Source organism: Bufo bufo, chromosome 1 (genome assembly GCF_905171765.1).
Source record: "Bufo bufo chromosome 1, aBufBuf1.1, whole genome shotgun sequence".
In the NCBI taxonomy this organism is placed as follows: domain Eukaryota; kingdom Metazoa; phylum Chordata; class Amphibia; order Anura; family Bufonidae; genus Bufo; species Bufo bufo.
In genome coordinates, this window is record NC_053389.1 from 31,603,699 (window position 1) to 31,623,539 (window position 19,841).

At 43.7% G+C, this 19,841-nt stretch overlaps 1 protein-coding gene across 2 annotated transcripts; it reads left to right on the top strand.

The window, feature by feature from the left end:
• Positions 1-5,952: 5,952 nt before the first annotated feature.
• On the top strand, positions 5,953-14,893 carry LOC120986806 (zonadhesin-like). 2 transcript variants are annotated; one of them, XM_040415508.1, is made up of 3 exons: positions 5,953-6,065; positions 12,518-12,559; positions 14,303-14,893. In XM_040415508.1, exons 1-3 carry the CDS (start codon positions 6,026-6,028, stop codon positions 14,665-14,667), a joined length of 447 nt encoding a protein of 148 aa, XP_040271442.1. In that variant the 5' UTR covers positions 5,953-6,025; the 3' UTR covers positions 14,668-14,893. The 2 variants fall into 2 exon arrangements, with proteins under 2 accessions (XP_040271442.1, XP_040271443.1); XM_040415509.1 differs by having other exon boundaries at positions 14,306-14,893.
• The last annotated feature ends 4,948 nt before the right edge of the window (positions 14,894-19,841 follow it).

A 19,841-nucleotide genomic window follows, 5' to 3' on the forward strand; every position in this document is an offset into this window, starting at 1 on the left:
AGGAGGAGGTGGAGGAGGATGAGGATGAAGCATGTTCACAGCGGGGTGGCACCCAAAGCAGCTCGGGCCCATCACTGGTGCGTGGCTGGGGGGAAACACAGGACGATGACGATACGCCTCCCACAGAGGACAGCTTGTCCTTACCTCTGGGCAGCCTGGCACACATGAGCGACTACATGCTGCAGTGCCTGCGCAACGACAGCAGAGTTGCCCACATTTTAACGTGTGCGGACTACTGGGTTGCCACCTTGCTGGATCCCCGGTACAAAGACAATGTGCCCACCTTACTTCCTACACTGGAGCGTGATAGGAAGATGCGCGAGTACAAACGCACGTTGGTAGACGCGCTACTGAGAGCATTCCCAAATGTCACAGGGGAACAAGTGGAAGCCCAAGGCGAAGGCAGAGGAGGAGCAAGAGGTCGCCAACGCAGCTGTGTTACGGCCAGCTCCTCTGAGGGCAGGGTTAGCATGGCAGAGATGTGGAAAAGTTTTGTCACCACGCCACAGCTAAGTGCACCACCACCTGATACGGAACGTGTTAGCAGGAGGCAACATTTCACTATCATGGTGGAACAGTACCTGTGCACACCCCTCCACGTACTGACTGATGGTTCGGCCCCATTCAACTTCTGGGTCTCCAAATTGTCCACGTGGCCAGAGCTAGCCTTTTATGCCTTGGAGGTGCTGGCCTGCCCGGCGGCCAGCGTTTTGTCTGAACGTGTATTCAGCACGGCAGGGGGCGTCATTACAGACAAACGCAGCCGCCTGTCTACAGCCAATGTGGACAAGCTGACGTTCATAAAAATGAACCAGGCATGGATCCCACAGGACCTGTCCATCCCTTGTGCAGATTAGATATTAACTACCTCCCCTTAACAATATATTATTCTACTCCAGGGCACTTCCTCATTCAATACTATTTTTAATTTCATTTTACCCTTATATTGCAGGGCAACCCAAAGTTGAATGAACCTCTCCTCTGCCTGGGTGCCGGGGCCTAAATGTGTGACAGTGGCCTGTTCCAGTGGTGGGTGACGTGAAGCCTGATTCTCTGCTATGACATGAAGACTTATTCTGTGCTGACATGAATCCAGATTCTCTATTACGCGACCTCTCTCCTCTGCCTGGGTGCCTGGGCCTAAATGTGTGACAGTGGCCTGTTCCAGTGGTGGGTGACGTGAAGCCTGATTCTCTGCTATGACATGGAGACAGATTCTGCGCTGACATCAGGCCAGATTCTCTGTTACGGGACCTCTCTCCTCTGCCTGGGTACCTGGGCCTAAATGTGTGACAGTGGCCTGTTCCAGTGGTGGGTGACGTGAAGCCTGATTCTCTGCTATGACATGAATACAGATTCTGCGCTGACATAAGGCCAGATTCTCTGTTACGGGACCGCTCTCCTCTGTTTGGGTGCTGGGGCCTAAATGTGTGACAGTGGCCTGTTCCAGTGGTGGGTGACGTGAAGCCTGATTCTCTGCTATGACATGAATACAGATTCTGCGCTGACATAAGGCCAGATTCTCTGTTACGGGACCTCTCTCCTCTGCCTGGGTGCCTGGGCCTAAATATGTGACAGTGGCCTGTTCCAGTGGTGGGTGACGTGAAGCCTGATTCTCTGCTATGACATGAATGCAGATTCTGCGCTGACATAAGGCCAGATTCTCTGTTACGGGACCGCTCTCCTCTGTCTGGGTGCCGGGGCCTAAATGTGTGACAGTGGCCTGTTCCAGTGGTGGGTGACGTGAAGCCTGATTCTCTGCTATGACATGAATACAGATTCTGCGCTGACATAAGGCCAGATTCTCTGTTACGGGACCGCTCTCCTCTGTTTGGGTGCCGGGGCCTAAATGTGTGACAGTGGCCTGTTCCAGTGGTGGGTGACGTGAAGCCTTATTCTCTGCTATGACATGAATACAGATTCTGCGCTGACATAAGGCCAGATTCTCTGTTACGGGACCTCTCTCCTCTGCCTGGGTGCCTGGGCCTAAATATGTGACAGTGGCCTGTTCCAGTGGTGGGTGACGTGAAGCCTGATTCTCTGCTATGACATGAATGCAGATTCTGCGCTGACATAAGGCCAGATTCTCTGTTACGGGACCGCTCTCCTCTGTCTGGGTGCCGGGGCCTAAATGTGTGACAGTGGCCTGTTCCAGTGGTGGGTGACGTGAAGCCTGATTCTCTGCTATGACATGAAGACTGATTCTGCGCTGACATAAGGCCAGATTCTCTGTTACGGGACCTCTCTCCTCTGCCTGGGTGCCTGGGCCTAAATGTGTGACAGTGGCCTGTTCCAGTGGTGGGTGACATGAAGCCTGATTCTCTGCTATGACATGAAGACAGATTCTGTGCTGACATCAAGCCAGATTCTCTGTTACGGGACCTCTCTCCTCTGACTGGGTGTCTGGGCCTAAATGTGTGACAGTGGCCTGTTCCAGTGGTGGGTGACGTGAAGCTTTATTCTCTGCTATGACATGAAGACAGATTCTGCGCTGACATAAGGCCAGATTCTCTGTTACGGGACCGCTCTCCTCTGTCTGGGTGCCGGGGCCTAAATGTGTGACAGTGGCCTGTTCCAGTGGTGGGTGACGTGAAGCCTGATTCTCTGCTATGACATGAAGACAGATTCTGCGCTGACATGAAGCCAGATTCTCTGCTATGGCATGAAGAGACTGATTCTCTGCTGACATGAAGCCAGATTCTTTGCTATGGCATGAAGAGACTGATTCTCTGCTGACGTGAAACCAGATTCTCTGCTATGGGACCTCTGTCCAATTGATATTGGTTCATTTTTATTTTTTAAATTTTAATTTTAATTCATTTCCCTATCCACATTTGTTTGCATGGGATTTACCTTCATGTTGCTGCCTTTTGCAGCCCTCTAGCTCTTTCCTGGGCTGTTTTACAGCCTTTTTAGTGCCGAAAAGTTCGGGTCCCCATTGACTTCAATGGGGTTCGGGTTCGGGACGAAGTTCGGATCCGAACCCGAACATTTCCGGGAAGTTCGGCCGAACTTCTCGAACCCGAACATCCAGGTGTTCGCTCAACTCTAGTGAAGATATTTATATTATCTATCTATCTCTCTTTCTATCTATCTAACTCATATATATCTATCTCATATCTATTTATCTATCTCATATCTATCTATCTATCTATCTATCTATCTATCTATCTATCTATCTATCTATCTATCTATCTATCTATCTATCTACTGTATCTATCTATCTATCTATCTATCTATCTACTTTATATATATATTATCTATCTACTGTATCTATCTATTATCTATCTACTGTATCTGTCTATTATATACCACCTATCTATCACATTTCTATCTATCTAGCTCAGGGGTAGGCAACCTCCGGCACTCCAGCTGTTGAGAAACTACAACTCCCAGCATGCATACTTGTTCTGCTCTTCTTAGAACTCACATCGAAATGAATGGAGCATGCTGGGAATTGTAGTTTCACAACAGCTGGAGTGCCGAAGGTTGCTGATCCCTGATCTAGCTCATATTTATCTATATCTATTTATCTATCTATCTATCTATCTATCTATCTATCTATCTATCTATCTATCAAATCAGCTTTATTGGCAGGACTAAATACATTTTAGCATTGCCAAGGCAAGTGGGAAATAATTGGGTAGGGTTGGGGGATGGTGACATATACAGGGTGGGGGTATAGGAGTCCATGGTATATCAGGCTCCTCTTAGTCTATGACAGGCAGTAATATATTGATCTGCTGTGGCTGCTGTGTTCTCCTCTTCTCCCAGCAGTATGGAGAGTCTCTCTTCCTCCTCCATGGAGGTGAAGTCTAGGCAGAGATCAGACAGTTTCCTGAAATGAGCCTCCCTCACTGCTGAGTATTTGGGGCACCGCAGCAGGAAATGAGCCTCATCCTCCACGGCCTCCTGGTCGCACTGCTGGCACAGTCTGCTCTCCCTGGGCATGTACCTCTGTCGGTGACGCCCGGATTCAATGAGCAGGCTGTGAGCGCTCAGTCTGTACCGGCTCAGAATCAGTCGGTTTTTTGGATTGGGGAGTTTCTCCAGATATGGGGCAGTTTGTACTCCATCTGCAGGGTCTGGTATACTGTCAGCTTCTGTGATGTTCGTATGTCGCTCCTCCAGATGCTAATCTATCTGTCTAATGTATCTATCTATTTATTTACCACCTATCTACAGTCAGGTCCATAAATATTGGGACATCAACACATTTGTAGCATTTTTGGCTCTATACACCACCACAATGGATTTGAAATTAAACTAACAAGATGTGCTTTAACTGCAGACTGTCCTCTTTAATTTGAGGGTATTTACATCCAAATCAGGTGAACGGTGGAGGAATTACAACAGTTTGCATATGTGCCTTCCACTTGTTAAGGGACCAAAAGTAATGGGACAATTGGCTTCTCAGCTGTTCCATGGCCAGGTGTGTGTTATTCCCTCATTATCCCAATTACAATGAGCAGATAAAAGGTCCAGAGTTCATTTCAAGTGTGCAATTTGCATTTGGAATCTGTTGCTGTCAACTCTCAAGATGAGATCCAAAGAGCTGTTACTATCAGTGAAGCAAGCCATCATTAGGCTGAAAAAACAAAACAAACCCATAAGAGAGATAGCAAAAACATTAGGCCTGGCCAAAACAACTGTTTGGAACATTCTTAAAAAGAAGGAACCCACCGGTGAGCTCAGCAACACCAAAAGACCCGGAAGACCACGGAAAACAACTGTGGTAGATGACCGAAGAATTCTTTCCCTGGTGAAGAAAACACCCTTCACAACAGTTGGCCAGATCAAGAACACTCTCCAGGAGGTAGGTGTATGTGTGTCAAAGTCAACAATCAAGAGAAGACTTCACCAGAGTGAATACAGAGGGTTCACCACAAGATGTAAACCATTGGTGAGCCTCTAAAACAGGAAGGCCAGATTAGAGTTTGGCAAATGACATCTAAAAAAGCCTTCACAGTTCTGGAACAACATCCTATGGACAGATGAGACCAAGATCAACTTGTACCAGAGTGATGGGAAGAGAAGAGTATGGAGAAGGAAAGGGACTGCTCATGATCTTAAGCATACCACCTCATCAGTGAAGCATGGTGGTGGTAGTGTCATGGCGTGGGCATGTATGGCTGCCAATGGAACTGGGTCTCTTGTATTTATTGATGATGTGACTGCTGACAAAAGCAGCAGGATGAATTTTGAAGTGTTTCGGGCAATATTTTCGGCTCATATTCAGCCAAATGCTTCAGAACTCATTGGACGGCGCTTCACAGTGCAGATGGACAATGACCCAAAGCATACTGCAAAAGCAACCAAACAGTTTTTTAAGGGAAAGAAGTGGAATGTTATGCAATGGCCAAGTCAGTCACCTGACCTGAATCCGATTGAGCTGCATTTCACTTGCTGAAGACAAAACTGAAGGGAAAATGCCCCAAGAACAAGCAGGAACTGAAGACAGTTGCAGTAGAGGCCTGGCAGAGCATCACCAGGGATGAAACCCAGCGTCTGGTGATGTCTATGCGTTCCAGACTTCAGGCTGTAATTGACTGCAAAGGATTTGCCACCAAGTATTAAAAAGTGAAAGTTTGATTTATGATTATTATTCTGTCCCATTACTTTTGGTTCCTTAACAAGTGGGAGGCACATATGCAAACTGTTGTAATTCCTGCACCGTTCACCTGATTTGGATGTAAATCCCCTCAAATTAAAGCTGACAGTCTGCAGGTAAAGCACATCTTGTTCGTTTCATTTCAAATCCATTGTGGTGGTGTATAGAGACAAAAAATTTAGAATTGTGTCTATGTCCCAATATTTATGGACCTGACTGTATCTATCTCCCTATCTATCTATCTATCTATCTATCTATCTATCTATCTCATATCTATCTACTATATCTAATCCCTTTGTTTTAGTCCATCACTAGTTGTACTATATTTCTTCTTGTGCTTTCCATAGATGCATAGCTTATCACTAGTCTGTATTGTTCTCCTCAGTCACCTCCACTTTCCTATCTGCTGAAAACATGGTTTTCCTGAGAGTTTCTGTGGTCTTCTTGGTGGCTGGTGAGTATTTATGGGGCTTTTGGGGGCTCATAGTAGAGATGTAGGAGCGCATATCATCCCCCCCATCATGTCCGCAGTCCTATACATTCACTGCTGACTCCAGAAAGCACTTCAGAATGTAGAATAGGATCATATTGATATTAGAAAAAGCCCCCCCCCCTTCCCATTGTATAGAGTTTCTTAGTTTCTTCTTTAAAGTGGTTGCCCACCTTTAAAACCATGTTATGTTAGATTACTGTTCATATCTTTGGTGGATTATTTATGTCATGATCTGCTGCACTTCATATAATGTGTAAGATGACGTTTACAAGCTTACTGACTGCTGCATGTGGAATAAAACCATTGCTTTGTATCTAAATTAAAAACAAAAAATGCAATAATAACAACTAGAAAAATATAGAAATGAGGGGGCACTCTCAAAAGGGATCACTTGATATAATGCAGATATTTATTAATATATTAAGAACATACCCTTAAAAATCATTAAAACATACATAAAACAAATGTGCAAAACGTCACTGGTGATGATCCTACCACCAACTCTAGATGTGAATAGGGGAATGCCAACAGTATAGCAATATGATGGCAAGATGAATGTCCCAATGAGAGTTCTGTTCCACAAAAGTGTAGGAATGACACTAAAGCCAATGGCGTTAGAACAAAAGTGATACAGTCGGTACCGGCCCTGTGGCACAGTCCTAATGGAGCGATGATAGAGTTAATGTCCCTTTGTCCGATATTCTGGACATACAGAGGTATAGGACAAGTTAGACTCCAGTACTCACAGTCTCTTGTCGCTTGCGATGTTCCAGTCTTACCCTTCTGGCTGACTCTCCGCAGCGCTGATTTTCCAGGCGGCCGTACACTCACAGCGTCCCGCGTAGTGTACTCGGCCAAGACGTGGCATCCCACGTGACCTGGTAGTCTAGGGTGCCGGCTGGACGCTGAGCTGACGTCACTGGTGTGCGACTTGAGCTCCGGTTCAATGCCGGAGACGAATCTCGTATGTTAGTATCTTTCAAGTGAAGAGCTTTCTTGTTCTTTTCAGGAATCCACGCTCACTCTGTCTTTGCCAGACGCGTTTCAGGGTCATGCACCCCTTCCTCAGTGGCCAACTGAGTGAGTGGATTCTCACTCCTTATATATGGGTTTTTGCTTTTCCCACAATCCCACTTTTCTGGGCTTCTCCTAATAAGTGGGATGGATTGCATTGTTGCTTACTTGTATCACTGTTCGCAGCATAAAACATATTTAAATGAAAGTTATAACCATAAATAACATCCCATACATTTATTAATAATAAAAACAGGTCTATGGAGAAGACTACACGGTCAGAATGACATTTTGGAGAAAACCGCATCAAAAACGCATCCAAAACGCAATCAGTATGAACTGCGCCTTATATGCGTTTTCGATATTTTGATGCTTTCCAGGGTCTTACAATGAAGCCTATCCATGTGTGTTATTTTGGCATGTATCGGTTAGTGGTTTTCTTGCCATATTCATTGATTGTATTTGAGAGGAGCCTTCCCATGGGGAGGGGAGATCACAGCGCCGATAATCGGCAAACTGCGATGTCCCATCCCCACCGGACGACCCCCCAATATTCACAGAAACCCAAACACCTCCATCTCGGCATTGAGGCCTCTGGGAACAATGGTGTCATATTCGAAGATTCTGCGGGATTCTTGTCTAGACATGTGTGCAATATGGTTACCCCCTCTCCATAATTTCTTGACCCTTTCTATAGCCGTGAATCTAAGGCTGGTTGGATCGCAATTGTGTTGAACTTTAAAATGTTTCGATAGGGAGTGTGTCTCTAGACTTTTTAATGTTTGCCACATGTTCCGCTACCCTCTTTTTAAGTGTTCTTTTTGTCCTACCTATGTACTGTTTCCTACATCCACATTCCAATAGGTATATGACGTCAGTTGAATCACAGGTTAAACACTCTCGTATTTCCAGACTGAAAGAGTTTACTGTGGATACTACTGTAGTAGTTTTTTTGGGGAAATTTGTAATTTTACAATTCGCACACCTGCCACACTTAAAAAACCCTATTTATTGCCAGCCAGTTATTTTTCAATTGTTTCTGATTATCTTTATTGACTTTAACAGTTGGGGCTACTTTCCCCGCTAGGCTATTGGCCCTTGTGTATGTTATTTTTGGTGTATCACTCAAAAGGGGCCCAACTAGCTTATCATTCAGCAGATGTCCCCAATGTTTTCGGATACTCCTTTCCACCACTTTATATTGGGAACTGAATGGAAGGATAATCCTTATTGTCTCATCTTGTGATTGTGGCTCGCTTGTCACAAAGAATTGTTCCCTTTCCATCTTTTTTACTTTTTCCAATGATTGGTTTACAACTTGGACTGGATAATCTCTATCCAGCAGTTGCTGTTTCAAGGCAGTTGCCTCTTCATCAAATTTTCTGTCAACCGTGCAGTTCCGCTTGAGTCTGCGGAACTGACTGGTTGGTATGTTGATCAGCCACCGTGGAAGGTGGCAACTAGCAAACCTGATGAAGCTGTTTTTGGCCACTGGCTTGAAAAATGTGTTGCATTGCAACTGACCTTCCTTGATCCATATTTCCAAATCGAGGAATTCAACCTTTTCTTTGCTAATGGCAGGACTAAATACCAAATTCCTATCATTGTTGTTGATATTATTTAGAAACAGATCAAGGGATTCGGCTGTGTCCTGCCAAATAAATAAAATATCGTCAATGTATCGTCGCCACTGCACCAGATCCGCCCCCAGCCTGGGTAGAATGGTTTCCTTCTCCCACTGTGCCAAAAATAAATTGGCATAGCTGGGGGCGAATCTGGTGCCCATGGCGGTCCCGGTACATTGCAGATAAAATTCATTGTCAAAAGCAAAATAGTTGTGAGTTAAGATGTATCTCACGCCATCTAATAGAAATGCTAGCTGTTCACTGGGGAGCCCGGCATCACCCGATAATTGTTCATGCAATGCCTGAATCCCCCCAGTGTGTTCTATCACAGTGTAGAGAGATCCAACATCCAGTGTCCCCAAGATCCATCCATCCACCCATTTGACATTCTCCAATGTTTTAATAATGTCGGTGGTGTCTCGAATGTAAGATGGCACCCGTTTGACGTACGGCTGAAGCCATTGGTCAACGTATCTAGATAGATTACATGATATGGACTGGATACCCGACACTATTGGGCGGCCTGGTGGTGCTTCCAGGCTCTTATGGATCTTGGGGACACAGTAGAACATTGGAATCCTCCCCTCGGTGTCCAGGATAAATCTAGCTTCCTGTTCCGAAAGGAAACCTGCTTGTGTTCACCTTATACAGTAGCCCTTCAGAATATTGTGGTACTCTTGTGTAGGATCTCCTTTTAGCCTCTGATATGTATTCTCTGATCCTAGTTGTCTACGACATTCCTGTGTATAGTCTGCCGTATTGAGTATCACCACGGCCCCGCCTTTATCTGCTGGCCTAATTGTGATATTATTCACTTCTTGTAGTGATTTAATGGCCTTAATTTCCTCTTTGTTCAAGTTTGTATTGACCCTACGACTTTTAATTTTTCTCAGATCACGTTCTACATTGTTCTTGAATGTGGTCATTTCACTACTAATCTCCTGTCTTGGAAATTTTTTTGACCTGGCTTTTAGATCTGTATGTGGGTATTTGGCAGTATTCCCCATCAAATCCACCTCCCTATTTATTGGATTTTTCAGGAAATATTTTTTAAGACATAGGCGTCTAATAAACTTTTCCACACCAATGTATGTGGCAAATTTATCCATAGGATTAGTAGGAGCAAACTTTAAACCTTTGTTCAAAAGCTGCACCTGAATGTCTGTGAGGACAGTGTCACTGATATTTATTACATTGGTAGGTATTGCGGCTAATTTCTGTGTTTTCTTCTTTTGTGCATGTCGTCCTCTCCGCGTTGTTCGTTGTGCTCGTGTCTCTGTCTGTTCATTATTGGTGTGTGGTGATGTGCTGTGTTCTGATAGTGTCTGTGTTCCTGTCTGTGTGTTTGGTGATTCCCTCTGCTCTGTGCATACTCCCTCGGACGCTCCCTCAAATTGTAATCGTGGGCATAACCCTGTGTTGAATGATTGTGTATTTGTATCTCCTGTCGTGGTGGAGTGGGAGTGCGTGTGCTCCTCGTACGTGTTTTGTGATGTGGGGGTGTAAAATCTAAAAAATGAGGTGTTGCAAGTGTCTCAAATCTATTTGTGATTTTGACATTATCAAAATGTCCCTGTGCTGTGGTGTGCTCTACTTCCCTTTGTTCATACCTATCAGTGACCACCTTCCTCTCCATATGGTATAGTTTTCTTGATTTTCTGCCTATTATTTCCCTTTCTAATGTGTCCAAATTCTTGCAAATTCTCTCATGCCATTTGCGAACTGCATCCGTGTCTGGGAATGCTTCCATTTCTTTTTTTAGGATGTCTATTTGCCCTGTCATCTCGTCTGTCATTTGTATCCTTCTTTTAATAATCATCTGTATAAGGGCCCCTGATTGTATTTTCAGGAAGCCATCCCATTCTTTTTTGAATTTGTCATCCACCAAGTCTGATGCAGGTGTCTTGGTGAGTGACAAACCTCTGGGGATGAGGCCCTTATCTAGATATTGCGCAAGTGATCGAATCTCCCACTTGTTGCGCAGCTGCCGTTGAAGAGTCTTCTCCAGAGCCCTAAAAACATCATCCATTGATCTATTTGTATCTATTGATGCTTCACCTTCTAAATTGAAGGTAAAAGCTTCAATTTTTCTGTATTTGTTATCCAAATGTTCCCAAATGTCCATCTCGCAACAAGGGGAGCTCAGCTGTTGAGGGTACTGTATTGAGAAAAACGTAAAGCGTACAGCGGCTCACCCCCGTAGCGTATGGGTAGGTGCTCACCCTCTGGTCCTACCCTCAGGACCCAAGAGAGAAAATGGAAAAATATAGAAATGAGGGGGCACTCTCAAAAGGGATCACTTGATATAATGCAGATATTTATTAATATATTAAGAACATACCCTTAAAAATCATTAAAACATACATAAAACAAATGTGCAAAACGTCACTGGTGATGATCCTACCTAAAGGCAAGCTGGTAGCTCAGTGGTAATGCTGTTGCCCCATGTCCAGGCTTTATGAGTTCAAAACCCCTTTCAGCCTCTAAAAAATGTTTATATTCTCTTATGGAAGGCTCCTCTCAAATACAATCAATGAATATGGCAAGAAAACCACTAACCGATACATGCCAAAATAACACACATGGATAGGCTTCATTGTAAGACCCTGGAAAGCATCAAAATATCGAAAACGCATATAAGGCGCAGTTCATACTGATTGCGTTTTGGATGCGTTTTTGATGCGGTTTTCTCCAAAATGTCATTCTGACCGTGTAGTCTTCTCCATAGACCTGTTTTTATTATTAATAAATGTATGGGATGTTATTTATGGTTATAACTTTCATTTAAATATGTTTTATGCTGCGAACAGTGATACAAGTAAGCAACAATGCAATCCATCCCACTTATTAGGAGAAGCCCAGAAAAGTGGGATTGTGGGAAAGGCAAAAACCCATATATAAGGAGTGAGAATCCACTCACTCAGTTGGCCACTGAGGAAGGGGTGCATGACCCTGAAACGCGTCTGGCAAAGACAGAGTGAGCTTGGATTCCTGAAAAGAACAAGAAAGCTCTTCACTTGAAAGATACTAACATACGAGATTCGTCTCCGGCATTGAACCGGAGCTCAAGTCGCACACCAGTGACGTCAGCTCAGCGTCCAGCCGGCACCCTAGACTACCAGGTCACGTGGGATGCCACGTCTTGGCCGAGTACACTACGCGGGACGCTGTGAGTGTACGGCCGCCTGGAAAATCAGCGCTGCGGAGAGTCAGCCAGAAGGGTAAGACCGGAACATCGCAAGCGACAAGAGACTGTGAGTACTGGAGTCTAACTTGTCCTATACCTCTGTATGTCCAGAATATCGGACAAAGGGACATTAACTCTATCATCGCTCCATTAGGACTGTGCCACAGGGCCGGTACCGACTGTATCACTTTTGTTCTAACGCCATTGGCTTTAGTGTCATTCCTACACTTTTGTGGAACAGAACTCTCATTGGGACATTCATCTTGCCATCATATTGCTATACTGTTGGCATTCCCCTATTCACATCTAGAGTTGGTGGTAGGATCATCACCAGTGACGTTTTGCACATTTGTTTTATGTATGTTTTAATGATTTTTAAGGGTATGTTCTTAATATATTAATAAATATCTGCATTATATCAAGTGATCTCTTTTGAGAGTGCCCCCTCATTTCTATATTTTTCCATTTTCTCTCTTGGGTCCTGAGGGTAGGACCAGAGGGTGAGCACCTACCCATACGCTACGGGGGTGAGCCGCTGTACGCTTTACGTTTTTCTCAATAATAACAACTAACTTTCCCCCCTTTAGTCTTGCAGTGGCAGGCGGACTGCAACGTCTTACCAACCTCAGGTAAGCAGAATGTACAGTTATGTAGAAACAATGTAACACATTCTAATAAACTAGAGAGAGAGTAGAGAGAGCGGCTTTTCAGATAACACGTGAAAGAGAGGAGGGCTGCTGCAAATAGAATGAGAAAGAGAGAGAGAGGGAGGAGGAGACATGCTGCAAAGAGTAGTAAATAGAAAGGGGTGAGCTGCTGCAAAGAGAGAGCAGAAAGAGTGAAAAGAGGTGAAGAGGTGCTGCAAACAGAGAGAAAGTAGAGAAGAGTGCTGCTGTTGAGAGTAAACAGTGTGAAAGCGGCTGAAAAAAGAGAGAGGAGAGGGCTGCTGCAAAAAAAAAAAAAAAAGAAAGAAAGAAAGAAGAGACATGCTGCAAAGAGCAGTAAACAGAAAGGGGTGATCTGCTGCAAAGAGAGAGCAGAACGAGAGTGGAGCCACTGCTAAGAGTAATAAAGAGAACAGTGAAGGAGTGCTGCTGTTGAGAGCACACAGGGGGAAAGCAGCTGAAAATACCAGAGAGGAGAGAAATGCTGCAGAGTGAAAAAGAGAAAGATGGAGCGCTGTTGCAGGGGAAAGACAGAGAGAGAAAGGAGCCTGTGCAGAGGTAGCGAAGTGAGAGGGTCCAGCCACTGCCAAGAGTGAAAAATGAAGAGCTGCTGCAAAGGGAGAGAAAGAGAGAGCTGCTAAACATGCAAAGAGAGAGGAGAGAGCTGCTCCAAAGATAGAGACTGTGAGAAGAGAGACTGCTGCTGAAAATACAAAGAGAGGAGAGAGCTGCTGCAAAGACAGAGAAATAAAATTATATAGAGGTTGATGCACAGAAAGAGTTGGTGGAGAGGGAACCTTTGCTGCAAAGAGCCAGGTAGAGAAAGAAAAGAGAGAGAGAGAGAGAGATATGGGAGAGCGGAGTCACATAGAGAGAAAGAAAGAAAAGGAGAAAAAGAATGACAATGGCATAAGTCTAAGAAAGTAGAAAAACAGAAAATGAGAATGAACCTAAACTAATACCGTGTATCCCAATACATATAAAAATATCTAGAATCATCATGTTTACAAACTACTAATATAAGCAGGCTCAAGCGATACTGTATATACCTTCGCCACGTGCAGTGTGGTCTTGTAAATGGCCCCAAAGCATGGACTGTATTTTGTGTACTATAGTATATCCCTTGATGAATTTTTATATGTCTTTTTTACTATAGATATCAGATTGAATTAATTCTCATTTTTCATTTTTAATTATTCATTTCTGCGATATTATTTGGTGGGAGCCCATGATATTGAAATCCTCCGCTAATAAAACATAAATATATTCCCTTGTGTTTTAATATCATTTTTTGAAAAGTAAATCTTTGGCGGTAGTAGCTTACTTGCTGTGAGCCAAAATGGAGAGCAGTGACCGTCACAGTGGCAGCTTCATCTGTCCATGTATTACACACTTAATACTTCATTCCCTCTATAGTGGCCACCACAGGGGAACTTCTTCTGCAATATCAGCCGATTGCCAGGGGGCTCAGGAGCCAATCAGTATGTTTTTAGAATTTGTGGGATTAAACTTGAGAACCCGTAGAGAACCCACAAAACATCAGGAAATTATTTGTGAGACTTGTTAACTACCATATAGAATTTACAGAAGACCCCAATGTTCACCAGTGTCCTACCATATTAAAAAGGAGAAATAGAAAATTCTACTTCTGTAAAACTGACCTTGTCATTGGTAACAATTTTCTAACACTAGATGTTCTGTCTTCAGCAGTTCCACAATGTCCACCAGACCATCATTATGGACTAATTAGAGGATGTGATCTAACATGTGACTCTGTGGACCTTGGAACTATGTGCCCACCTTATGAATATTGGGGCTGTAGATGCAATGTTGGGCTAATACCACAGAGTGGAACCGGTGAATGTGTTAAGCCAGAAGATTGCAACGCAAAATGCGGACCCAATAAGCACTATGAACCCTGTGGATCAAACTGTCAACCTAAATGTGGCAACCCAAATGTCCCTTCAGACTGTGGATGTTCTCCAAGATGTGTCTGTGATGAAGGCTACATATTATCTGGTTTTGATTGTGTGAAGAAAACTGATTGTCCTACTGATCCCAACTCTAATTAGCCATAGCTTGTTGGTAGGTCTATAGTCATGAACCACTAGACAATGAGCATTTAGGTTGGGCTCTGTAGCCAAGATCAGAAAGTTTCATATAACAATGTTCCTATAATATTCAGTGTGCAAGTTACTCTGTTTCTCACATGATACATGATTGAATCTTAAATTATGTTATAATTTAATCAAGGATTCTGATTCCATTATATGTAACAATAAAAACTGACTGATGATAGACATGTGGATGTGATAGATTTTGTTGGACCCCACAGGAACTTCATAGAGTTTATTAGAAATGCTCCATAAAAATTAAAAATAAGATGTTTCCAATACCATGTCGTTTTACATCAAAACATTTCATTTGCATAAGGGTTAACAGAAGAAAAGGCAATCACACAAATTGCTCCATAATTTCTTCTCTTAGTACAGCAATACCCCATATTTGGTCATAAACTACTGTATGGGCACACATTAGGGCTCAGAAGGGAAGGAGCACCATTTGGCTTTTGAATTTCTGATTTTGCTAGAAAGGGTTGAGCGTACCATAACACATAACACCCCTAAGATACATGTTAGAGATCAGAGAAGAATTAAATTTTTTTTCGCTTTGTGACGAATTACTTCTTCATGAAGTGCATTTATTTCTAAGTAGTGGGTGCAATGACATGGTGTGGCAATTGTGTCATCACTGTACCCCTCGGATGCCATATTCATACATAATCATGGCGATGTGATAGCAATAATCGGTTTAAAAAAAAATCAATAGATTTAATCATACTTATCTCATCCATTTGCCCTTGACAGTCCAAAATCTTGTTCAGTCTGTGATGGCGTCACCACGGAGGCCGGGGTGGTGACGGATTTCTTATGAGATCTTCAATCAAGATGGCGGCGGCCGGACCGTCGAGAGTAGGGATGAGAAAATCGACTTCGGATGAAACATCTGGAGTCGATTCACATAAAACTTTGTTCTAATCATGTACGGAGCAGTATTATAATGTATTGACTCGAGCTGAAGCTATTGCTTCGCGAAGTCTCGCAAGACTTCGCACAATAACTTCATAAATTAATTTGTACTGTGAAAAAACATTTCCCGAACTCGGGTATTGTTCCAAGCAATAACGAAGCAATAACGTTGGCTCATTGGAGACAATACATTCTAATACTGTACGGAGCTCCGGCTCCGTACAGTATTAGAACAAAGTTTTATGCAAATTGACTTCGGATGTTTCATCCGAAGTTGATTCGCTCATCCCTAGTTACGAGCAAATGGATGAGATAAGTATGATTTTTTTTTTTTTTTTTACACTATTTCAGTGAAAATCGATTCGCTACCATGAAGCACGAGGAAATTTGGCTTCACGGAGAATCAAATTTGCCCTGAAATTTGCTTCGCTCAACACTAATGCCTGTACAGTGGAAACTAGTGATGGACGAACATCGGCCGGGACGGTGCGAGAAGGCGATCAAATGTTCATGAACCGCAAGTTTGCGGCGGGCCCCATTCACTTTAATGGCAGGCGAACCTGAAATACCTTCAGCTCATATTTGCAGCCACCAAATAATTACAAGAAGTGCTCAAATCGTCCCACAACATGGACAGTGACATACCAGAGAGGGATCAATGGCAAAAATTCCCACAAAAAATATGTATTTTAATCAGGGGCCATTTTTATGCGTCTTAAATTGAAACTCTCAAAAATGTGCCCTGCTGGAGCCTTGTCAATTTTTATTTTAGGTCATGGGAGTCCAGGCCCCAAACATTAGGCATTCACCGGACAGAAAACATCAAGTGATTATGTATCTGGGGGTATATTAGACGGTCTTTAGATATATTTAGATATCAATTTTACTGCAGGCCAGTAGAGTACAGGCCCCAAAAATTATTCATTAAATGTACAGAAAAGAACAAGCTTTGTCTTCTTCTCATTGTCTGTCGCTAGTAGAGGCCTAAGCCTGGCAGGCAGGTTCCCCCAGAAGTATCTTACTGGATGAGCAGCCAATACCGCAATTGCATCAATCTTGACAGGAGTCGGCTCCAGGTGTAGAGGAATTGTTTTTTTGGAATGCTTTCTCCATCGCAAAACCCTCCACGTCGCTGAAAAAACTGAAGACTGAAGACTGGCGGATTCTCTCCTAAGAAAAAAAATAAAAGTTATTATAACATTTTTTTAACCTTTTATTATGAAATTCATTCCATTTATATTATAAAATTCGGTGTCTCCATGATCAATCTGCAGTGTGGGGTTTCCACACGGGTTCTACACACTTCCAAAATAAAGTGGGGCGAATAGATGACGGATGAGCTTCCCAGGAGCTGCTTTTGGGAGCCGCGGTTCATTTCTGAGATGTCTGTGTGGGAATCCGAAGACCATCTCCGTGCACCACAGGATGTCCTCCTCCTCCTGTGTTAGGAAAAATTTAATTTTTATTATAAAATGTATTAAATTACATTTTATTATTAAATTTATTAAATATAATAAGGATGCCCTCCTTTCCATTCCATGATGACTGTGAACCCCTGATGAAGAGACTGGGCCCTGGTTGGTTTGAATCTTGATTGAATTCGCAACTCTTCCGGGCTCCAAGCAATCTTGAAGCTTTGTCTTCTTCTCATTGTCGCTAGTAGAGGCCTAAGCATGCCAGGCAGGTTGCCCCAGAAGTATCTTGCTGGATGAGCAGTCAATACCGCACTTGCATCAATCTTGACAGGATTGGGCTCAAGCGGGAGAGCAATCTTTTTTGTTGGAATGCTTTCTCCATCGCAACACCACGTCGTTGAATAAAGAGAAGACTGGCCGATTCTCTCCTGTCTTACGCAACATTTAATTTTTATTATTAAATTTATTAAATATGTTAACATTAATTTTATTAAACCAAAACTTGATTAAATTATAAGAAAGTATACTTAAATTTGCCAAAACTGGCCTAATAAATGGCCTCAAGTATGAACTCAGCCTTACAGGTCGATGTTAGCGCCCAGAAGAAGCGCACTCCTTTTACACCGTCGTCAGCTGATTCCTGTCACGGCCTATGGTGTGTTTTGTGACACTTTCCTTCACTTGGTTGCCCATGGCAACGTTTAGTGTTGTTTGCATGTGGTGGCAGTGTCTCAGCCCTATGGCTGATCCCCAGGACATGGTTGCCACGCATGCCGTTGCCCGCGGCAACAGGTGAAGTTTGTGTGTGTACTTCCCCTTTAAGTTGATGTCTTCCCTTCCCTGGTGTTGGAAGGGTTAACTTCCTTCCTAGTGTGTGTGCACTGGGTGTGTCCGATTGTGGGTGTGGCTGCATGGGCTATAAAGCCTCAGTTAAGACATGATGTCTGAGGGGTACTCCAGCCTTGTTGTAAGCTGGAGGAACTCTCCTGGTCTCATTTCCATCTGCCAGTGAGGGCCACCCTTGTGGTCATAAATTGTGATTCACTATGTTATGAAGATGTGTGTTTACTTCATTTATGGTGTTTGGTAGATGTTTGTTTGGTCTTTTCTTATTGCAGCATATGGTTTCCTGTGATGTGTGTGGTGTGCTCTGTCTTTGGTGTTTGGGGACAGCAGCACTTGGGTTCCAGGTAGTGTGTCTGTGGCAGGTAAGTGTGGTACTAGGCTCACTTACCTGTCATTGCCATATGTCTGTTTATGTTCCCCTGTCTGTGTTGCTTGGCCACTTTAGACTCCTGTTCTTCCGTGTCCAGGAGGAACGGGCTGTCTACCCAGCTCCTAGTTTAGGGCCATCTTGAGCAGGGACTTCAAGGTTCCGGAGCATGAGCCCTCCTACCATCAAGGTTGGCTCATGTAGCTAGGAGTCAGGGTCAGGTTAGGGATGCGATTAGGAGGTGACCTGCTCCCTAATCCTGTTGTCCTGGTCGAGCAGCGACCACTCCATCTGCTGATACCGCACGGCTGAGGGTTTTCCCCATCCTCAGCCGTGACAGTATGACCCAGTGGCGCAGCTATAGGGGTCGCAGCGGTCGCAATTGCGACCGGGCCCTTGAGTCAGGGGGGCCCACGGGGGCCCCCTCAAGCCAGGAGAACGCAGCCCCAGCTGAATAACTAAAATACGATTTACAGGGGGCGGAGCGGAGGCCGAGAGGAGAGGCCCTGCGTGACGCGCACTGTGCAGGGCAGCTGGGCAGGCGAAGTGAGGAGGAGGGGCCGGGGGAGCGGCTTCAATTGAGGTGCGACGCAGGACTTAGTCACGTACCTCACTGTGACCTCCTGCGTCGGATCTCGCGAGATGATGCGGCGCGGGAAGGCACAGTGAGCGAGGCATTGGTGACCGCCTGTACCAGGATGCCACAAGCTGTGAAGGAGAGAGAGGTAAGTATTAATTTTTTATTTTTTTTTATGTACCCTTACGTTCTACCCTTATTGCAGAGGCACTGGGGGCACGAGAGGAGGACCACTGACAGTACTCAGTCAGTGGACATCATAGTATTAATAAGAGTGGAGACTGGAGAGACTACCATTATATTAATAACAAAGAGGGGGCTATTATATTAATAACGAGGGGGACATTATATTAATAATAAAGAGGGGGCCATTATATTAATAATAAAGAGGGGGCCATTATATTAATAATAAAGAGGGGGCCAATACATTATTATTAATGTAATGTCCCCCTCTTTATTATTAATATAATGTCCCCCTCTTTATTATTAATATAATGTCCCCCTCTTTATTATTAATATAATGGCCCCCTCTTTATTATTAATATAATGGCCCCCTCTTTGTTATTAATGTAATGGCCCCCTCTTTATTATTAATGTAATGGCCCCCTCTTTGTTATTAATATAATGGCCCCCTCTTTGTTATTAATATAATGGCCCCCTCTTTGTTATTAATGCAATGGCCCCCTCTTTATTATTAATGTAATGGCCCCCTCTTTATTATTAATATAATGGCCCCCTTGTTGTTAATATAATGGCCCCCTCTTTATTATTAATATAATGGCCCCCTCGTTGTTAATATAATGGCCCCCTCTTTATTATTAATATAATGGCCCTCTCGTTGTTAATATAATGGCCCCCTCTTTATTATTAATGTAATGGCCCTCTCGTTGTTAATATAATGGCCCCCTCTTTATTATTAATGTAATGGCCCCCTCTTTGTTATTAAAGAGGGGCCATTATATTAATAATAAAGTGGGGGCCATTATATTAATAATAAAGTGGGGGCCATTAT

What these genes read in the sequence shown, in the direction of transcription:
- LOC120986806 (XM_040415508.1), top strand. Translation starts at nt 6,026, where the DNA reads ATGGTTTTCCTGAGAGTTTCTGTGGTCTTCTTGGTGGCTG. An exon ending in TGTGGTCTTCTTGGTGGCTG is followed by an intron (nt 6,066 to 12,517) that starts GTGAGTATTTAT and finishes TCCCCCCTTTAG; the next exon opens with TCTTGCAGTGGCAGGCGGAC. An exon ending in CAACGTCTTACCAACCTCAG is followed by an intron (nt 12,560 to 14,302) that starts GTAAGCAGAATG and finishes TTCTGTCTTCAG; the next exon opens with CAGTTCCACAATGTCCACCA.